This window comes from Heloderma suspectum, chromosome 2 (assembly GCF_057233095.1).
Source record: "Heloderma suspectum isolate Gila_16-S chromosome 2, 16-S_ref, whole genome shotgun sequence".
Classification (NCBI taxonomy): domain Eukaryota; kingdom Metazoa; phylum Chordata; class Lepidosauria; order Squamata; family Helodermatidae; genus Heloderma; species Heloderma suspectum.
Genome location: NC_139459.1, coordinates 348599639 through 348619843, shown reverse-complemented (window position 1 = coordinate 348619843; position 20205 = coordinate 348599639). Strand labels below are relative to the sequence as shown.

The 20205-nt window shown below is 46.5% G+C and overlaps 1 protein-coding gene across 2 annotated transcripts in view; it reads right to left on the bottom strand.

Moving 5' to 3' along the window:
• Window positions 1–2907: 2907 nt before the first annotated feature.
• LOC146355460 (uncharacterized) overlaps window positions 2908–20205 on the bottom strand; it is a 30482-nt gene continuing 13184 nt past the window's right edge. For both annotated transcript variants that reach the window (XM_084840921.1, XM_084840920.1), the window contains exons 2-5: window positions 14584–14710; window positions 9703–9813; window positions 7341–8522; window positions 2908–5790 (exon numbers count right to left, since the gene is read on the bottom strand). In XM_084840921.1, the coding sequence (XP_084697047.1) occupies window positions 5603–5790; window positions 7341–8522; window positions 9703–9813; window positions 14584–14710 (1608 nt within the window). In that variant the 3' untranslated portion in view covers window positions 2908–5602. The remainder of the gene's footprint in view (window positions 5791–7340; window positions 8523–9702; window positions 9814–14583; window positions 14711–20205) is intronic.

Here is a 20205-nt window from a genome sequence, read left to right as displayed (position 1 = left end):
AACCTTCTCTCCATAGAGCTCTAGGTCAGGGGTGGGGAGCCTCTTTCAGCCTGAGGGCAAAGTCCAATGTTGGAGAAGCTCTTGGGGGCCACATTCCAGTGGTGGGCGGGATGAAAGGCAAAAGGAGTGGAGCCAATACAACCCCCCCCCCAGCATATTTTAGCTTAAGGCCCTTTCAGCCAGTCACTCAACCTTAGGAGAGGCATTTCAACCTTTTAGAATGCGGGCGGGGGGGGGGGGAGACTGCACAAAAGCTAGGAAAGGGGTGGAGCCAGAGGAAGGGGCATGAGGAACTCCAGAGGGCTGGATTTGGCCCCTGGGCCTGAGGTTCCCCATCCCTGCTCTAGGATATACACATGGTTCTTCCAACACCCTTCCATTTTATCTTCACAACAACTCTGTGGGGTGGGCTAGGCTGAGAATATCTAGCTCAAGGTCATCCAGAGAGCTTTATGGCAGAGAGGAGATTTGAACCCAGGTCTCCCCAGTCCTAGTCCAACACTCTAGCCACTAAGCCACACTGGTTCTCACACTGGGCTGTCAGGTCATAACCTGGAGATTGTCCTAGGCTGCTATCATAGGCACGTTTAGACAGACAAATGTCTTCCAACTCCCAGCATCCCTCCAGCCAGCCATGCTGGCTGGGACTTGCGGGGAAGTGTAGGACCTTTTTGTGTCTAAACATGCCTAGGATTGTACCCCTAGTAACTTGAATTCTATTCCTGAATTGGAAGAGGAGGAAGCCATGTTTCTGTTGTCAAAATGCCCCATGATCTCCTGATGAGCAAACTAGCTCAAAGTGGGCTAGATGAAACAACGATCCGATGGATCCACAGTTGGCTACAGAATCAGACCCAAAGAATGCTTATCAAAGGGACCTTCTCAAAGTGGGGAGAGGTAACAAGCGGGGTACCGCAGGGCTCAGTTCTGGGGCCAGTGCTCTTCAACATTTTTATTAATGACTTGGAGGAGGTGGTGCAGGGAATGCTGATCAAATTTGCAGAAGACACAAAACTGGGTGGGATAGCTAATACCTTGGAAGATAGAAACAAAATTCAAAGTGATCTTGATAGACTGGAGCACTGGGCTGGAAACAACAGAATGAAATTTAATAGGGATAAATGCCAAGTTCTGCACCTAGGAAAAAGAAAACAAATGCACAGTTACGAGATGGGGGATACGTGGCTGAACAACACTACAGGCGAGAAGGATCTTGGAATTGTTGTCAATCACAAGCTGAATATGAGCCAACAATGTGATGTGGCTGCAAAAAAGGCAAATGCTATTTTGGGCTGCATTAATAGGAGCAGCTTCCAAATCCCAGGAAGTACTAGTTCCCCTCTACTCAGCACTGGTTAGGCCTCATCTGGAGTACTGTGTCCAGTTCCGGGCACCACACTTGAAGAAGGATGCAGACAAGCTGGAGAGGGTTCAGAGGAGGGCAACAAAGATGATCAGGGGACTGGAAACAAAGCCCTATGAATAGAGACTGAAAGAGCTGGGCATGTTTAGCCTTGAGAAGACTGAGGGGAGATATGATAGCGCTCTTCAATTACTTGAAACGTTGTCACAGAGAGGAAAGCCAGGATCTCTTCTCGATCATCCCAGAGTGCAGGACACGGAATAATGGGCTCAAGTTACAGGAAGCCAGATTCCGGCTGAACATCAGGAAAAACTTCCTGACTGTTAGAGCAATATGACAATGGAACCAATTACCTAGGAAGGTGGTAGGCTCTCCCACACTGGAGGCATTCAAGATGAGGGTGGACAGCCATCTGTTAGGGATGCTCTGACTTGGATTCCTGCATTGAGGAGGGGGTTGGACTCGATGGTCTTGTAGGCCCCTTCCAACCCTACTACTCTATGATTCACACACATGGCTCTTTAGTCCAGGGGTGAGCAGACATCCACCTTGTGAGGACTTATTTTGCTTTTCACTAGAACCCCGAGATCCACCAACTGGAGCCTGGCACAAAAGACACACACTTAGAACAAAAGAGCCCAGGAATTTGTTTCGAATACCAGGACTAAACAGAGCTCACAATCCTTCCACACCAAAAATCCACTCCTGGTTACTCCACAGTTTCCGTCTTCATTTCAAGCAATAGAATTCCAGGTGGGAGGGGAGCTGTTCGTTGCTGCTCTTGGCGAAATCCTATGGTAAATTGCCCAGAGATCTACTAGTAGATCCATATCTTTCTGCCCACGCCTGCATTAACGCACCCTCACCTCCACCCTCTCATCTGCTGTAACTAAGAGGAAACTGGCTGGTCCATTTAGCACCTGCTGGGGGGCTGGGGGGTGGAGTAACCTAACCAAAGACAGGGAGGAAAACAGAAGCTGCTAAAGTACCCAGTTCAATGGCTTTTTTTCTCTATTTTTTTTAAGATCCAGGGAGAATATCGGGGCTGTGTGTTGCCAAACTAACCGGCATCTCCTAAGGAGAGGGACCGCACCTCTGTTGTAGAGGACCTGCTTAGCATGAAGGAGATCCCAGATTCAATGCCCAGCATCTCCAATACAAAAGGATCAGGGGAAAAGGTGATCTGAAAGATCCCTGCCGGAGAGTTACTACCAGTCCGAGTAGCCAATATCGAGCTAGATGGAGAAAGTCTCCCCTGGTATAAAGCTATATTCCTGTACATGTGGGCTAGACATCACCTCTCGACCGCTCCTTTGCAGGCTACCTGAAGAGTCCGTAGCTCAGTGGTAGAGCACACGGTCTGCATGCAAAAGGTCCTGGGTTCAATTCCCGGCAGGGCTGAGAGAAACCTAGAGACCTAGATGGACAAATGGCCTCACTCGGGATAAGGCAGCTTCCTATGGCTGCCTACGAGGTACAGAACCTCAACCTGTTACCCACTTACAGATTGAATAGGCAAAACAGTTCACTCTACCTGGCTCTTTACTGGATCAGGTATTTATTATTTATTTGTTGCATTTCTATACCGCCTTTCTGAAGGCAGTGAAGGCGGTTTACAAAAAATGCCGAAAATAAAACCCATAATCAAATAAAAACATGGTAAGACATCAAAAACAACCTTAAAACCATAATGACAATTTAAAAAGCAAGTTAAAAAAGATGTGTCTTGATCTCCTTCCTGAACTCAGAGGGAGTGGGGGCCAGATGCAATTCTAAAGCGAGAACTTTCCAGGGCTTGGGAGTGCCACAGGGGAAAGCCCTTTCCCACACGCCCGACAAGTGGGCCTCTGCAAGCAAGGGTGTCTTCAAAAGAGGTTCTCCTGCTAATCTTAATAACTGAGCAGGTTTATACTGAGACAGACAGGCCCTCAGATAGCTAGGCCCTAAGCCATTTAGGGCGCAATCCTATGCATGTTTAGACAGAAAAAGTCCTACAACTCCCAGCATTCCCCAACCAGCATGAGCTTTAAAGGCCACACCTTCAGTTGAGCCCGGAAAACAACTGGCAACCAATGCAGGTCTTTCAGCATTGGTGTGATGTGATCATGACACCACGTACCTGTTAGCAGTCTAGCCGTTGCATTTTGCACCAATTGGAGTTTCCGGATGTTCTTCAAGGACAGCCCCAAGTACAGCACATCACGATAGTCTAACCGTAATGTGACCAAATTATCCATACCCTAGTCCCTATGCAGCCAAAACTGCACCAGCCATGTACAACAGGGAGGTATCAGCAGACTCAGGGGAACCCCAGGGTTTGCAGAAGTGCCAAAAAAGGGGCAGGGAGGGGAATCCTAAGGAATTCCCCAAACAACCCCGTGAAGACCAAGTGTGCTTAGTGGCTATGCTGACTGACTGTCTGGGGGAGTGGGATGGAATGGAATGACTGGAACCCTGGACAACGGCACTCTACACTGCAACGTTTTGTTGCAGGTCCCACTCATCATGACTAATACTGATCAATAGTCCCCACAAATTTGTCTAATCCCCCTTCAAAGCTATCTAAGCTAGGGACCATCACTGTATCTTGTGGCAGCCAACCCCATCAGTGTATTATGCACTGCACGAATAAATACTGCCTTTTGTCCTGAATCTCTTACTGGTCGGCTTTATGGCTTGACTCCGGGTTCCAGTATTATGAAAGAGGGAGAAAAAAGTATCTCTCCACCTTCTCTGCACCATGCATAACTTTATATACCTTGATCATGTGCCCCCTTACTCACCTTTTCTCTAAGCTGAAAAGCCCAAAATGTTGTAAGCTCTCCTCATAGGGGAGTTGCTCCAGCCCCCCTGATCATTTTGCTCGCCCCTTTCTGCATTCCCCCCAGCCTTTTTGAGATGTGGCAATCACAGTGGTGTAGCGGTAAATTTGGGAAGTGCAGGTGTTCATCACGACAGTCCGCATAGCCCAGTCTTCCCCAACCAGGCAGTCCCCCGATGTGTTGGACTGCAACTCTCCTCGTTCCCAGCATCGCGAGGGCACCGCCCATCTCAAAGGCCCCGGTTAGGGAAAGTTGTCATAGCCACATCCCCAAGCAGAGTCCAAAAATGCAGGATAGAGGAACATTTTATGGCAAAGTCAACAAACCAGTTTTCATCTCCGTTAGCAGTTGTTTTGTAAAGCTCATGGGTCTCAATTACTCACTCAAGGCCAAGCCACCCCCGAGTACTTTCCATTCCAACAGGAATAGCTCACAACAATACACCGTTGCTGGGAAAATCCATTTCTCCCCCAGTTACTGTGAGGATTGCAGCTAAGCTCAGAGGGAACAGGGACGTCTGAGGGGGCTGGCAGTGGCAGGTGACATCATCGTCTCTGCTAATCAAAACATCCCAGCCCTTTGAGCCCACCAGTCCAGGCTCCACTATGCCACTGGGTGACCAGAACTGTACACCCTACCCAAACCCTGGGGAGATCTCAACCTTCATTCTGAAAGTGTACCATCTATAGCTGAAGCAGATTTGTTCTCATAAATTAAGCTCTCTGTGAGTTTTCATACCAAATATTAAATATGCAGTGTCAATATCTGATGCCCAATGATATCTGACAGTTGTTACTTGGAAGCATTTCATAGCTGACATGCATACGTATTACTATTTGATAACTAACATGCATTAGTATTAATCTTTGACTACATTTGCTAGTTAACATACAAAGGTATTATGATTTGACTCATTGTGACAGCTGACATGCAATGGTGTTTTAATCATATTTAAATAACTGGCATGCAAAATATTAGTATCTAATCACTGCCATGCAATAGTGTTTACTATCTGATAGTTGGTGCAATGGAATGTATTATTTGATAATAGTCATGCAATAGTGTTTGCTATCTACTGATATTTCATAGCTGACATGCAACGGTATATACAATATCTGTCTATTTTAAAGTCGCTAGCTTATGGCATTTTATATTTGACATCTGATAAAAACCAAACAATCAAGGGACTGAGTAACAAAATCTAAAGCACTCATATTTTGTAGTCAGTTTTCAAATTCGGTATCCAAATGGTGAAATTTGAGATTACAACAAATTTCAAAATTTGTTGAAAAAGTTCCTTTCTGCTTTAGTGTCATTTATTCTGACCACCTTTGGACAGTGATGTTGCCACAATCTGTCATCATGGAGAACTGACTGGCATAGACCAAAGCTTCTCAGAATGAATCTTTGGCCGTGTTCAAGGCATCGCCAAGGTTTCCCCTTCTGTGTGGACCCCTTCATTCTGAACCAGGGCCCCTTGGAGGGTCAGCCATTTCCCAGAGGCAAGCCATTCATAAAGTTTGTTTTCCTGTGCGGTTTCTCCGACATCACACAAGGCTTGATTCGTCAACAAAATATTTTCCACACACTGGGTCAGAGGATAACCTGGGATGAGAAAGAGATTCAGAAATAATTACTGAGACCCTTGGGAAAGGGGAGGGGAAGCAAGTAGAATTACAAAACCAAAATAACCTCATGGGAGAAATAAACAATACTGAACGACTGCAGGACCACAGGACAACCCTATGATTCTATGATTCTATGACTCTGATCCTACCTATATACTCTCATAATTTATACCCCATTGCTCCCTCTAGTTGTGAATTCAGGTGATGGCGTGCCTATAAATTTGGAAGTGAAACAGGGCCTCCAAACTAAGATAGAGATTTCTACTCTAGGGATACTCGAGGTACACAGAAGTATGTAAGTGTTTAAATGAAAAGAAAAATGCATTTTTAAACTCCCCCAAATGGCCCGACAAGCTTCCAATGGCCTTTCAGCTTCCAAGATGTACAGGAATGTTGAGGGGGAGGGGGAACTGGAAGTAAAGGTGGGAGCAGGAGGGAGGGAATAGATCTGCTCAAGACCCTAACTGCTGGTAGTAAATATCCTGGTGAGTTGCGAGGGGGATTAGGGTTGGTGGGATGTGAGCTGTGAAATTAAAAATCTCTTCTTCCTGTGCTATTTGGCAGGGGAGGGCCAACTTGAGATCTACTTTGTATTTTACTAGAACTTCAAGATCTACCAATTGGAGCACCTTCTGTAACCAGCATGGGAATGCAGTAGTTAGATGGAGAGGGCCGTATGACTCAGTCCTTCCTGTGACACTGTGCTTGACAGTAGGCTAAAAAAAAAGAAAAGCCTTCTAAGAAATAGCTGAAAACCAGTGGGAGAACAGTTCAGACTCCCAGGAGGACACACTGTCGCTAAGCTTAAAGTGGCCATTCTGAAGCAAAGTCCCTTCCAAAGGGATATTAGAATGAGCGACCATTGAGCTACAGTTCATCAAGAAGTTCAATTTTATCTCCTGTGGCTTGAATCAGGATAAAGGTTTTGTTTTTTTCCCATCATACTGCATTGGTGTTTGGTTTACCCAAGGCCATGCCATGATGGTTGTGTTATCAGCCACAACTGTGTTATGTAAGGCCACTGTTAATAATGAGATTGTCGTTGTCTGTATTTTCTGCATTTCATTTCCTCACTGTTTACAATTCCACCCCTGCAATAATGTGTGACTCAGGATAGCATTTCATGCATCTGATGGACTGTAGTCCACAAAGCTTATGCCATAATGTGTTAAGTCTTTAAGATGCCACAAGACTCTTGGCTACCCCTCTATAATTGGCAGAAAGGCAGCAGGGGTGGGGAAGCTGGAGGGGTGGGGAAGCCTGCCAGATATTGTTAACCTACAACTCCCATTATCCCTTACCATTGGTCATGCTGGCTGGAGCTGATGGGAGTTGGAGTCCAACAACATTTGGAGGCCACATGTTCTCCACCCCTTATATGAAGAATATAAATATATAAATATATAAATGGAATATAGAAAGTAAATTATGGAGCATCTTATCCAGATGAGGGACTGACTGATGCTGAATTAGTGTTTCTATCACCATCAATATATTACCACCTTTGCAATAAAAAGGGTTGCTCACCTATATGTTGCCTTTGATGGTGAATTAGGCTTCTATTTGCACTAAACTTTTTCCCACACTCCAGGCAGGCGTAGGGTTTCTCTCCCGTGTGGACCCGCTGGTGGGTTACGAGGTGTGTCCGGTTAGCAAAGCATCTCCCGCACTCTGTGCACTTATACGGTTTCTCGCCCGTGTGGACGCGCTGGTGCTTCACAAAGGCTGAGCGATCGGCAAATGCTTTCCCACACTCCAAGCATCGATGGGGCTTCTCACCCGTGTGACGCCTGTGGTGCCTTGTAAGGTGTGAAGGGGAACCAAAACATTTCCCACAATCCGAGCACCGATAGGGTTTCTCTCCCGTGTGGGTTCTCTGGTGTCTCACAAATGTGGAGCGCTCAGAAAAACACTTCCCACACTCTAAACACTTACAAGGCTTCTCCCCTGTGTGGACTCTCTGGTGGCTGACAACGTGCGACTGGCGGGCAAACGACTTCCCACACACCAAGCATTTATATGGTTTCTCCCCTGTGTGGACTCTCCGGTGGCTCCCAAGGTGTTCCTGGCGCGCAAACGTTTTCCCACACTCCGCACATTTATAGGGTCGCTCTCCAGTGTGGACTCTCTGGTGTTTTGCAAAGACGGAACGGTCAGCAAAACATTTCCCACACTCTGGACACTGATACGGTTTCTCCCCTGTGTGAACTCTCTGGTGTTTCAGGAGGTGAGACTGTTGAACGAAACTCTTCCCGCACTCCAAGCACTTGTGGGATCTCTCTACTGCGTGGATTCTCTTGTGGCTCACGAGGGCTGATGGGTCGGCGAAACATTTCTCACACTCCAAGCATTTATAGGGCTTCTCCCCTGTGTGGTACCTCCGGTGGATCACCAGTTGTGACTGGCATGCAAAATGTTTCCCGCACTCCAAGCATTTGTAGGGCGTCTCCCCTGCATAGATTCCCTGGTGCCTGGCAAGGTGTGCTTTGCGGCCAAAGTATTTATCACACACTAAGCATTTGTAGGGTTTTTCTCCTGTGTGGACGATCTGGTGGCTCATAAGGTGTGAATGACAACCAAAGCATTTTCCGCATTCCAAACACTTGTAAGGTTTCTCTCCTGTGTGGATTCTCAGGTGTCTGGTAAGGTTTGGTTTCTGAGTAAAACGTTTCCCACACACAGTGCACAAGTGCTTTTTCCGTGGGTTGTCTAAAGGGATAAATCAAGGGCAAAACAGTGACAGAAATAATTTTGAGAAGGAACCTTAGAAATAATTTAAAAAATAAAACAACTGACAACCATCGGTGGTACCTCAACATGTGGCAGTATACAGGACCAGCCCAAGACATTTTGATACCCAATTCTAGTCAAGTTATTTTGGCACCTGAGGCAGAAAATCCCACAAGCAACTCTCCCTGGCAGTAAAAATACAAAAATAATACATGAACTAAATTTGCTGCCCTCTCATGTCACTCAAAAATCAGCTGCTTGAGGCGGCCACCTCACTTTGCCTCATGATAGGGCTGGCCCTGCCCAGGTAGCAGGAACATGTTAATTCTCCACGCTTCAGCCTAGAGATGATGTGGCTAGTTCCTCAGGATCTACAGTCCACATTATTCCAAAATGATCATGAGGTGAATAAAACGCGTCATCAGGAAATCTAAGTGGAAGCGCTATGGAAAGGAGATGGTAAGGGAAGGGAGTGGACGTGAGTCTCCAGAAGTTGGACTAAGTCATGCTTAGAGCAGACCCGCTGAAATCAATGGACTTAAGTTAGTCATGGCTAACTTAATTTCCATTGGTTTCAATGGGTCTACTCTAAGTATGACTAAAACTGGATCCATCCCTAGATATTCAGAGGGCGACATCGTGGGAAGACACAGAAACGTCAGCAACATGAGAAGCACAGTTCTGGCTGGGTACTTGCACCCATACTTCTGAATGAATGTACTGAGGCGATGAGGACAACTTTACTATTAGTGAAGCAAACTACCATCACCCCTTCTCTCCATTTCACCTCAGGAAGACTATTTAACTGCCTTGTGGACAGAAATAATGAACAGCACCACCTTTTTCAATAGCCTACTGTTTTAATTTTATCGTTCTTATTGACCTTAGGTAAGCTCTGGAAGCTACATCAGCTGAAAAGAGGACTAAAAATGCCTAACGTAAGATACACAAACCAGTGGAGTCTGATGGCTCTGGTGTCAGTGGGGCAGTGAATCTGCTCTGGGTTTCAGTCAGAACCAGTCAGAGCTCTAAAGGAGCTATCCAAGGTGCAGCACCTTGGATAGCTTCTTTAGAATTCTGACTGAAACCCGGAGCGGATTCACTGCCCCAGTGACACCGGAGCCACCAGCCTCTACTGACACAAGGCCAAATGCCTCACCTGAGCTGGTGTCGAAGATCTTCCTTCCATCGAAGGCCTGAGAATCTGGCACACAAGGGTCCTCCCCTTGTTCCAGACGGGAGACAAGGCCAGGCTTGGGGGCCGGAAATCCTTCTCAGGCAAAGGAGAGAAGAAGAATCGTTAGGATGAACTGGAAAGATGTAAGAACAGCCCTACCAGGTCCGATCAAGAGTGCAACTCGGCCGGCATCATCCCATTTCTCCATAGGGGCCAACAATATGCCCACAAAGACGGTGTCTTTCTGCTTGTTCCAAGCATGTGGTATTCACAGGTATACTGCCTCAGAACACAGAAGCTCCGTTCAGTTTAATGGCTCCTGAGAACCCTTGTCTTCCATGAACCTGGAGGATCCCCCTTCAAAGCCAGTTATGGCTGCAACCCTATATGCCGAGGTGGGGGGCTGTGACACAAAGGCCACATGTGGGGCCCCACCTAGTTTCAAAACCCACCCCCTTTGGCTTAGCTCTGCCCACTTTTGGCTCTGGCCCTTCCCACTGCTGGAATGTGGACCCTGATAGGTTTTGACTGAGGTCATATGGACCTTGACAGGAAAAAGCTTCCTCATCCTGGCTATCTCTACTTACCTGCGAGTAAGCCCCACTGAACTCAATGAGGCTTATTTCTGAGGAGACGTATATAGGATTACTCTGTAACGTTTTCAGACCTGGGACCCACCTTCAGGTCAAACATGAATTTGGGCACCCAATTCTTGACTTCTCTACCATATATGTGTATGGCAGCAGGGCTGCTCTAGTGACCAACCCTAAGCCTGGCTGTGATCCAGTAGTGGGTCCCAACCCACCAGTTTGAGGACCAATGGTCTAAGCTGGCCTTCTCCAACCCGGCGCCATCCAGATGTTTTGGACTCCAATTCCCATCACCCCCAGCCAGCATGGCCAATGGTCAGGAATGCTGGGAGTTGTAGTCCAACACATCTGGAGGGCACCGGGTTGAGGAAAGTTGATCTAAGTCATTGGCCCTCAGCATACTTTGTGGTAGTGAATTCCTTAAGTTAATTATGAGCTGTGTGAAGAAGTACTTTGCTTCCCCACCCCTATTCATTTATTTATTATATTTTTATTTCACTCTTTCTGCTAAGTATGTGGTCGTTCTCCCCGCCCCTCACTTTAACTTCACAACAACCCTATGAGGTTGGTTAGGCTGAGAGAGCGTAACTGGCCCAAGGTCACCCAGTAAGGTTTCTGTGACTGAGTGGGGAACTGAACCCAGGTCTCCATGATCCTAGTGCAACACTCATGCCCAGAGGTTGGCAACTTGGTGACCTCCAGATGTTTTGGACTACAAGTCCCATCATCATTTTTGCCTGAGGCTTATGGGAGTTGAAGTCCAAAACCTCTGAACAGCACCAGATACCCCTGCTCTAGCTGCTACACCGCACCACCTCTTCTGTAAAGTGACCCAGCCCACAGACCGTTTTTTTTTTCCAGGCCTTCACATCTTTAATCCTTGGAGATCTCACAGCCCCTCAGTCTACTGGTAAAGTGGCTGAGTGGGAATTCCCCAGAGACCAGTGGAGGCTGGTGGCTCCAATGTCAGTGGGCGGTGCATCCACTGACATCAGGGCCACCAGCTTCCACTGTCAGAGACCTCTCTGAGGAGACGGTTTTAAGAGAGTTTAATCCTGGGACAAGCAGCTCAGATGTATCCAGTGGAGAGTCTGAATCAACCCTGCAAACGGCTCACTCAGTCTCCACTGGAGGAGGCACAAGGCCCGATTCAAGAGTGCCACGGTGCAGGATGGGCAGACTTCGGGCTTGTGACGTCTACTTCGTATTTTACTAGAATGCCAAGATCCACCAACCGGAGCCAGGTGCCAAAGGCAGGGACCTGGATCACACGATCACCACAGCCCACTGTAGCTTATTAGGTGGGCTGAGGCACATGCGGGCGCCAAGTTGTTAATCCAAGCCCTGCCACCACAGCTTCTTGGTACATGAGAACCTGGTGAGGGTAGGTTGTTGGAGTGGTTGACAAGGCACAAAGGATTAACCCATAGGCTATTTTAGGGTTGCAGGTGGCTTGTCAACCACCCCAACAACCCACCCTTGCCGGGTTCGCATGTAACGAGAAGCTACGATGTGCCCCCTGCCTTGCCTGAATATTCAAAATGGTGGCTGCGACGAGAAGCCCCACAGGCAAATTCACCCATGATGGCTTCTCATTAGATGCAAACCGACCCATAGAATTAAAGAAGGTGTTTCTGAGCAAACTCTGAGACTAGAAAATGGTTTTCAGTACCAGAACTGAACTGAGCTGACAGACCTTTCACACAGAAGTCCAGTCCTGGTTTCCCACCCAAAGCTGTCTTCATTTCAGCAGCCTAATTTAGGTGGGGAAAAGTCATATTGTTGCTGCTAGTGTTAAACAACTGGGAGTCAGAAACGATTCCAAACTACTGCAAATCACCCAGAAATCTACCGGGCGATCCAGAAGTACTGTCTGCCCACCTGCGGCTTAGCGTATGGCTTGAGATCAGGGAGATGCTGCCCCTTTAAATCTCTTGCAACATCACTTGAGAGGCAATGCTCCGGCGGTCACCAGCCCCCACTTGGACATATAAGGACTCCGTTGGGTCGGAGTAACTCCTGTTGTCCCAGAAAACTGTCATGGGGCCTGGGGATGAGTAATACAACAGCATATGGCAGGGGTAATTTTTGCAGTCCAAAATATCTGGAGAGCAGCAGGTTGCCTAATCCTGGCAAATTGGATCTGAGTGACATTCAAGGCCTACTCAACTTCGAAGCTCACAGTGAGCTTAGGCAAATAATTAAAGCCCTACAATTAACACGAAGGAGAAGCGAGAGAATCACACCTGTTGGATGCTACACCCACCTATCCCCAGTGGCGGAGGTTTTTGTGTAACAAAGAGTCCTATGCGCATGCGCCTACAAGTGCACATATGAGTGCAAGCCTCCTGCACACAATTATGAATCCAGAGTTAATCAGGGTTCCCCGCAAGGAAGAGCCGTAGAGACCTTCCTCAACAACTCCCAATGCAGTGCTGCCTGGAGCGGAGTGGAGTGGGGTGGGGAGCAATCCCACTCTGCCCTCACGCATTCACTGAATGGGCCATTCACACAACATAGCGGCTTATTATGACTTAATTAACCCACGATTAGCCACACGCATGCGGCCGCCATTTTGAATATGCGACCTCCGCTTGGGGGTTGCAGTGTATCGCGAGAACTGGCCATCATGGGTTAATCAAAGTTAAACAACCCATGTTTAATCCAACTACAAAGGGAGGGTGAAGTGTGGGTTAACTCTTGATTAACCTATGATGGCCAGTTCTCATGATACGCTTCGAGTCCCGGTTGCCCCAATCGGAGGCTGCATGTTCAAAACAGCAGCCACACATGCCCCACACGCTCTGCGGTGAATCATGGGTTAATTAACACACAATAACCCACCACGTTGTGCGAACGAGGTCAATATGTGAGGGGTAGGGAACTTGGGTGCATACCTCTTAAGTCTCACCCGAACCTCCCTCAGAAGGTTGTTTTGAGGATAAAACGATGCAAGGAGTTCCTGGAGGTCCCCTTCTGCCCTTCATATAAAGCAGCTTTCACCAACCTGGTGAAAACCTTGGACTGGTGAGTCCAAGTCCTCAGATGTTTTGGACTGCAACTCCCAGAATTCCTGACCATTGGCCATCCTGGCTGGGACTGATGGGAGTTGATGGGAGGGGCCGTAGCTCAGTGGGAGAGCACTTGCTCTGCATACAGAAGGCCCCAGCTTCAATCCCTGGCATCTCCAGGTAGGGCTAAGAAAGACTCCTCCTGGAAACCATGGAGAGGTGCTGCCAATCAGTGTCAATGATACTGGGCTAGATGGACCAGTAGTCGAACTCAGTGTTCAGCACTTTCCTAAGAGGTCCAAAACATGTGGAGGCATCAGGTTGGAGATGGCTGATATAAAGCCATCTGACTGAATAAAGCAGAGGTTCCCAACATTTTTGGGTTGGCGGGCACATACGGCATTTTCAGAGGGTTGCAGGTGTTATCACAAAATGGCTGCCATAGAGGTGGGGCTTACTAATTCGTAAAACGGCTGCCATGGTGGGTATGGCCAGTCACAGAATGCTCATTTCCCAGAAGGCAAACTGGTGAGACTCAAAGAAAACTAACTTGCCCAAGAACCTAAGTACCAAGCAGAGGTGGCGTCTGAGCTCCATAAGACAAAACCAGTCTTTTGAACTCAATATAAAGATGGCACTGGAGGGAGGCACTTCACTTTGTGGCAAGCCAGCCTCCCAGTTTAAAAAAAATGTTTGAATTTAAACATTCTTAAGATATAAAATACAAATCAGGAGGTGCAGGGAGCCTGGCGGCTGCTAATAAAAATCTCCATAGGCACATTCGTGGTCACGGGCACGACACTGGAAACCCCAAGAATAAAAGAAACAAACCCATTTTTAACAACAAAAAATGGATTGAAAGGGAGGGAAGAAAAGAAACTGACAAAAATATATTCTAAATATATTTATTCATTTAATTATTACAGGCATGTATATGCTGCCTTTCAGGACAAAGTCAGTGTGGTGTAGAGCCAGCGTGGTGTAGTGGCTAGCGTGTTGGATTAGGAGCCGGGAGAGCCGGGAGATCCGGGTTCTAGTCCCCACTCGGCCATGGAAGCTCACTGGGTGACCTTGGGCCAGTCACAGACTCTCAGCCCAACCTACCTCACAGGGTTGGTGTTGTGAGGATAAAATGGAGAGGAGGAGAATGGAAGCCACCTTGGGTTCCTTGCAAGAGGAAAAAAGGTGGGATATAAATGCAATAAACAAACAAACAAACAAAGTCCTAGCATCCACCCAATGCAGAAGAGCAAATTCCTTACCCAGTGAGGCCACATTCCCGTAATTTTCTATCATGACCTCCTTGTACAAGGCTCGCTGGTTTGGGTCCAGCAGAGCCCACTGCTCCTTCGTGAAATACACAGCCACATCTTCAAAGGTCACCAGGCTCTGCAAGAACACAAAGAACCCTTGCTCAGTCTCCAGCGCCTCATGAAAACTCCCTCAACGGCTCTGAAACAAACACAGCCGGGAAGTCAGCCTCTCTAGCGAGAACAGTGCCCTGTGCTGGGCCGGGAAGATACTTCAGCAAGTGTGCATCAGATGTATCGCTGGAAAAACCACCACGTCAAAAGGACTTGTATAAATATATGAAGTGGGTGTTTTCGAGAGCCAATGTGGTGCAGTGGTTAGAGCAGTGTTTCTCTAGCTGTGGGTCAGGACCCATCAGGGGGTCTCAGCCAACTTTTAGGTGAGTCTCAGTGCTGCAAAACTCCCCACTGCCTTTTTGCTTAATTGTTCTGCACCATGGTCACACCATGCACACTGCCTAGGCAGGTGTGGCAGCGGGAGCTGGTTAGAGAGCAAGATGTATTTATAATAATAATGTTTAAAAACTGGGAATAAAGAGGAAGGGGATAAGAGAGAGAAGCCCCTATAGGAAGAACTGAATGCAAAAGAAGCAGGAGCAAGGGTGAAAGGAACTGCCAGTTGGGGATAGGGTACAAATTAAGTGTGAAAGAAGAAGGGGAGAAGAAATGACAAGGGATGGGTAAGAAGACTTTGAGAGGCATGTGGAGGGGGTGGGGAGAAAAACAATATAAAATAAACAGTTCTCTCTGCTTAGAGTGGGGGTCCCTAACCTTTTGGGGTCAATGGGCACATTTGGAATCTTGAGTGTCATGGGCACTCTCACAAAATGGCTGCCATGGAGGGGCTTATTCATTCATAAAATGGCTGCCATGGAGGGGCTTATTCATTCATAAAATGGCTGCCATGGAGGGGCTTATTCATTCATAAAATGGCTGCCATGGTTGGCATGCTCAATCACAAAATACTCATTACCCAGAAAGCAAACTGGTGAGACTAATAGAAAAGTAACTAGCCCAAGAACCTAAGTACAAGGCAGAGGTGGGAGACTGAGCTCCAAAATGTAAAAGCACTCTTTTGAACCCAATAAATATTTTGAACCCAATAACCATTTTGAATCTAACTGCCATGCTTTGTAGTGTGGCAATCTTCCAGTTGATTTCTAAAAATAATCTTAAGAAATAAAATTAAAATCAGGCGAGGCAAGGAGCCTGGAGGACACCAAGGGAGGTGTCGGTGGGCACCATGTTGGAAACCCAGACTTAAAGCCTCTGGATCAGGAAACTCTCCTCGAAATGGGGAGGCTGAGTAATGATACCACCAGAGCCGACATATGTACTTAACTTGAGGAAAGCTGAATTATGGAATTCCCTGCTACAAGGAAATAGCTGTGGCAAAGAATTCAGCCATTTTCAAAGAGGGGTTAGATATCAGTATAGAATGATATCAGCAACTGGCAGCCAATTATGCCAAACTCTGCCTCCATCTGTCACAATTTTGTGATGGTGGGTCTCAAGTCATTTTCAGCTCTCTACAGCGGGCCCTGGGAGAAGATAATTTGAGAACCCCTGGGTTAGAGTGTTGGACTGGGATACAGGTGACCTTGGAGAAACGTATGTAACAATGATACATGTTATAACCAGAAGACACTATGAGACTGGATACGTGCAATAACCAAACTGTAACACTGAAGGTCAAGGCTGGCCCGAGATGTTTTGCTGCCTGAGGTGAAGCACAACATGGTTCCCCCCCCCCCCCCAATCCTGACACTCTGGTAAAGAAGCCGACCAGATTGGCAGTTGAATCTTACTTCAAGGATGGCTACCTCTGCCACCCCTGAGCAGGGTAGCTTATGGGGTGTAGTGTAGGCTGTGTAGTACACATACAGCTTTGTCATTCAACGTTTTGCTGCCACTCCCCACCCTGCAGGATCTGCCGCCTGAGGCAGCTGCCTCACTCTACCTAATGTTCGGGCTGGCCCTGCTGAAGGTATAATACAATCGTTGTTGTAGCCAAGTCTGAAACAGAGTTGTAAAAGCTGTTGTTTATAGTTGAAAAGTAGCAGTTGTTATGCATACCATTTCATTACTTCGTCTTCTGACCCAGCTGCTGGTTATAACGTGTCATTCTTACATATGTTTCTCATGCAGGACACGGAATAGTGCAGGACATCAAATAATGGGCTCAAGTTACAGGAAGCCAGATTTCGACTGAACATCAGGAAAAACTCCTGACTGTTAGAGCAACACGACAACGGAACCAATGACCTAGGGAGGTGGTGGGCTCTCCCACACTGGAGGCGTTCAAGACGAGGCTAGGCAGCCATCTGTCAGGGATGCTCTGACTTGGATTCCTGCATTGAGCAGGGGGTTGGACTCGATGGCCTTGTAGGCCCCTTCCACCCCTACTACTCTATGATTCTATGAATTACTGTCATCTTTCACTAGTAAAAATACCCACTTATACATTTATATGGGTCCTTTTGACTTCCTCCTCTATGTTAAACGCATAGCTGAAACACATCGGGCATGATCTAGTGGGATGTTCTCCTGAGCAAACCCCACGGAACGGAAGGAGAGCTGCGGAAAACCACAGGCTCTGCTCTTGTGCAGCTCCTGTTCATTTCCATGGGGTTTGTGCAGGAGAACATCCCACTGGATTGTGCCCAAGATGCTCTGCCAATTTGGTGCTTCTTAAAGACATTGAGAATTATAAAGCGGAGATCTCCCAGTAACTCTTGCATTGGTCTATACATTGTGTTAGACACATTTAGCTGTTTGAGGACATCTTTCCCAGAGATGTCTGTGAATATTAAAACAAACCAAAAAAAGATACTTAACTCTTTTGGTAGTATTTGAATAAGGAGTTAAAATGGCTGGATTTGGGCAGAAACCTTGCAACAGTTGCAGGACATTGCAAGCAGAATAGGATCTTCTATCGTATGGGCTACCCATGTATTAAGGAAAATTCCTAATTTGTCATTTGTAATTATATACTCTGCAGCCCAACATTATGCATATTTACTCAGAAGTAAGTTCCACCAAGGGCAGTTGGACTTACTTTCAAGGAAGTGTGCATAAAATCGTAGCTTTTGTCTTTTTGTATTGAAAAGCCTCTTTCATCTATCATCAGTCACCAGAATTTGGGGTTTAGTGGATTTTAGTTTCATTACTGATTTGTTATTGACTAATGTGTGTTAAATCTGTTCCTGGTACCTACCTATTTTCTGAACCTAAAAATGCAAGTTACAAAGAAATCAAGGGGCAGATAACTGGACTATTATAACCTGATCCCACATACATTTAATCACAAGCAATTCCCACTGATCTCAAGGGGGACTTCTTCCATGTAAATGTGGCTCAGTGACAGTCAAATGATGGATGAGCTACTGCCCAGTTCAATTTGTCATTGGTTTCTTGGTTCTTCTGAGTTTTATTAATGAGCAATCAAGAAAAAAAAACCCCTAAAATTGACTTCCAAGAGTTTTCTCCTGGTTTATACTGTTAATGCATGCAAACTAATGGTGCTATATCATAAATGTTCTTGCGCTGCACTTTGGGATTTGTAATTTCTCTTCTTTGCAACATGTGTATTCTTGCATACATGAAGCACCCACCATCTTCCATGCTCAAGGCACCACACAAATTGGCTTCAATTGACTTTTTTTTACCTAGTACATCTCCTAAAATTAATCTCTGCCCTTGCTAATATAAAGACTGTCATGTTTCTCTCTACTTCTGTTCTCTGCCTATTATGGAACTAAGAGACAGGTCATAGCCATTGCTTCTTTGTCCCAGAATGCTAGATGCAATCTGATACCTACCAGTGACTAACTCATTCAGTCTGCAATCTCCATTTTGAGACTGGATCTAAATGACAGAACTCATGACCAAAACACCTGACCTAATTTACAGACTTTTCTGGTGTTTCCCCATCTCTGTTTTTTGTACCATCTAGCCTGATGAAGAATTCTGGAGAACTGGAAAGCTTGAACACTTTTGTGGAATTTTGGTTGCTCCTAATCAAGAAGCAATAGTAAGAACCGGACATGGAACAACCGATTGGTTCAAAATTGGGAAAGGAGTACGACAAGGCTGCATATTGTCACCCTGCTTAATTAACTTATACGCAGAGTACATCATGAGAAACGCCGGGTTGGATGAATCACAGGTCGGAATTAAGACTGCTGGGAGAATTATCAACAACCTCAGATACACAGATGATACCACCCTAATGGCAGAAAGTGAAGAGGATCTAAAGAGCCTCTTGTTGAGGGTGAAAGTGGAGAGTGCAAAAGCCGGTTTGAAACGCAAAATTAAAAAAAACTAAGATCATGGCATCTGGCCTCATCACTTCCTGGCATATAGAAGGGGAAGAAATGGAAGCTGTGACAGATTTTATTTTCTTGGGCTCCAAGATCACCGCAGACGGTGACTGTAGCCATGAAATTAAAAGACGCTTCCTCCTGGGGAGGAAAGCTATGGCAAAGCTAGACAGCATAGTAAGAAGCAGAGACTTCACCTTGCCGACAAAGGTCCGTCTAATCAAGGCTATGGTTTTCCCAGTAGCAACGTATGGCTGTGAGAGCTGGACTATAAGGAAGGCTGAGCACCGAAGAATTGATGCTTTCGAACTGTGGTGCTGGAGTGCAAGGAGGTCAGATCAGTCCCCTGGACTGCAAGGAGGTCAGATCAGTCCATCCTAAAGGAAATCAACCCTGAGTGCTCATTGGAAGGACAGATACTGAAGCTGAAGCTCAAATATTTTGGCCACCTAATGCGAAGAGAAAAGTCACTGGAAAAGACCCTGATGCTGGGAAAGATTGAAGGCAAAAGGAGAAGGGGATGGCAGAGGATGAGATGGCTAGATAGCATCACCGATGAAATGAATATGGACTTGAGCACACTCTGGGAGAGACCGGAGGACAGGAAGGCCTGGCGTGCTATGGTCCATGGGGTCACGAAGAGTCGGACACAACTTAACGACTGAACAACAACAACAACAACAATAAAGGCATTGCCCAAATGTGGATTTTGGATTTTTTTTCCCCCTCATGGACCAGTGTAGCTATCTTTATCTTTTATAAGCCAACTTTCAACCATGAGCAGGTTTTCTCCCCCTCTCCTGTAAAGACACTTAGTTTCTCACACTGTTTACCAGCCTTCCCAACCTGGTACCCTCCAGATGTTTTTGACTTCAACTCCCATAAGCCCCAACCAGCATGGCCAATGGTCAGGAAGCTGTAGTCCAAAACATCTGGAGGGCACCAGGTTAGAGAAGTTTGTTTTAGGTCATTGGAGATTTGTAGTAGTGACTGGGATCCTTTGTCCCCCACTCCTGACTACAGTTTTGATTTTTTAAGGCAGCCAGCTGCTTTGGATCCCCTTTAAGACAGCTGTTCAACAGGTAAAGCGGAGGACTACAATTCTAGTCAGCACTGCTTAGCGAAGTTCTCATTGAAGGCAAGGGGTCTATGTGACTACTACTCCCATTTTGTCTAGACTTCAACCTAGTTACCTCTTCCCCACCATGTACCGTGGTCAAAAATGAGATACCAACTCAATGAATGCTTTTGC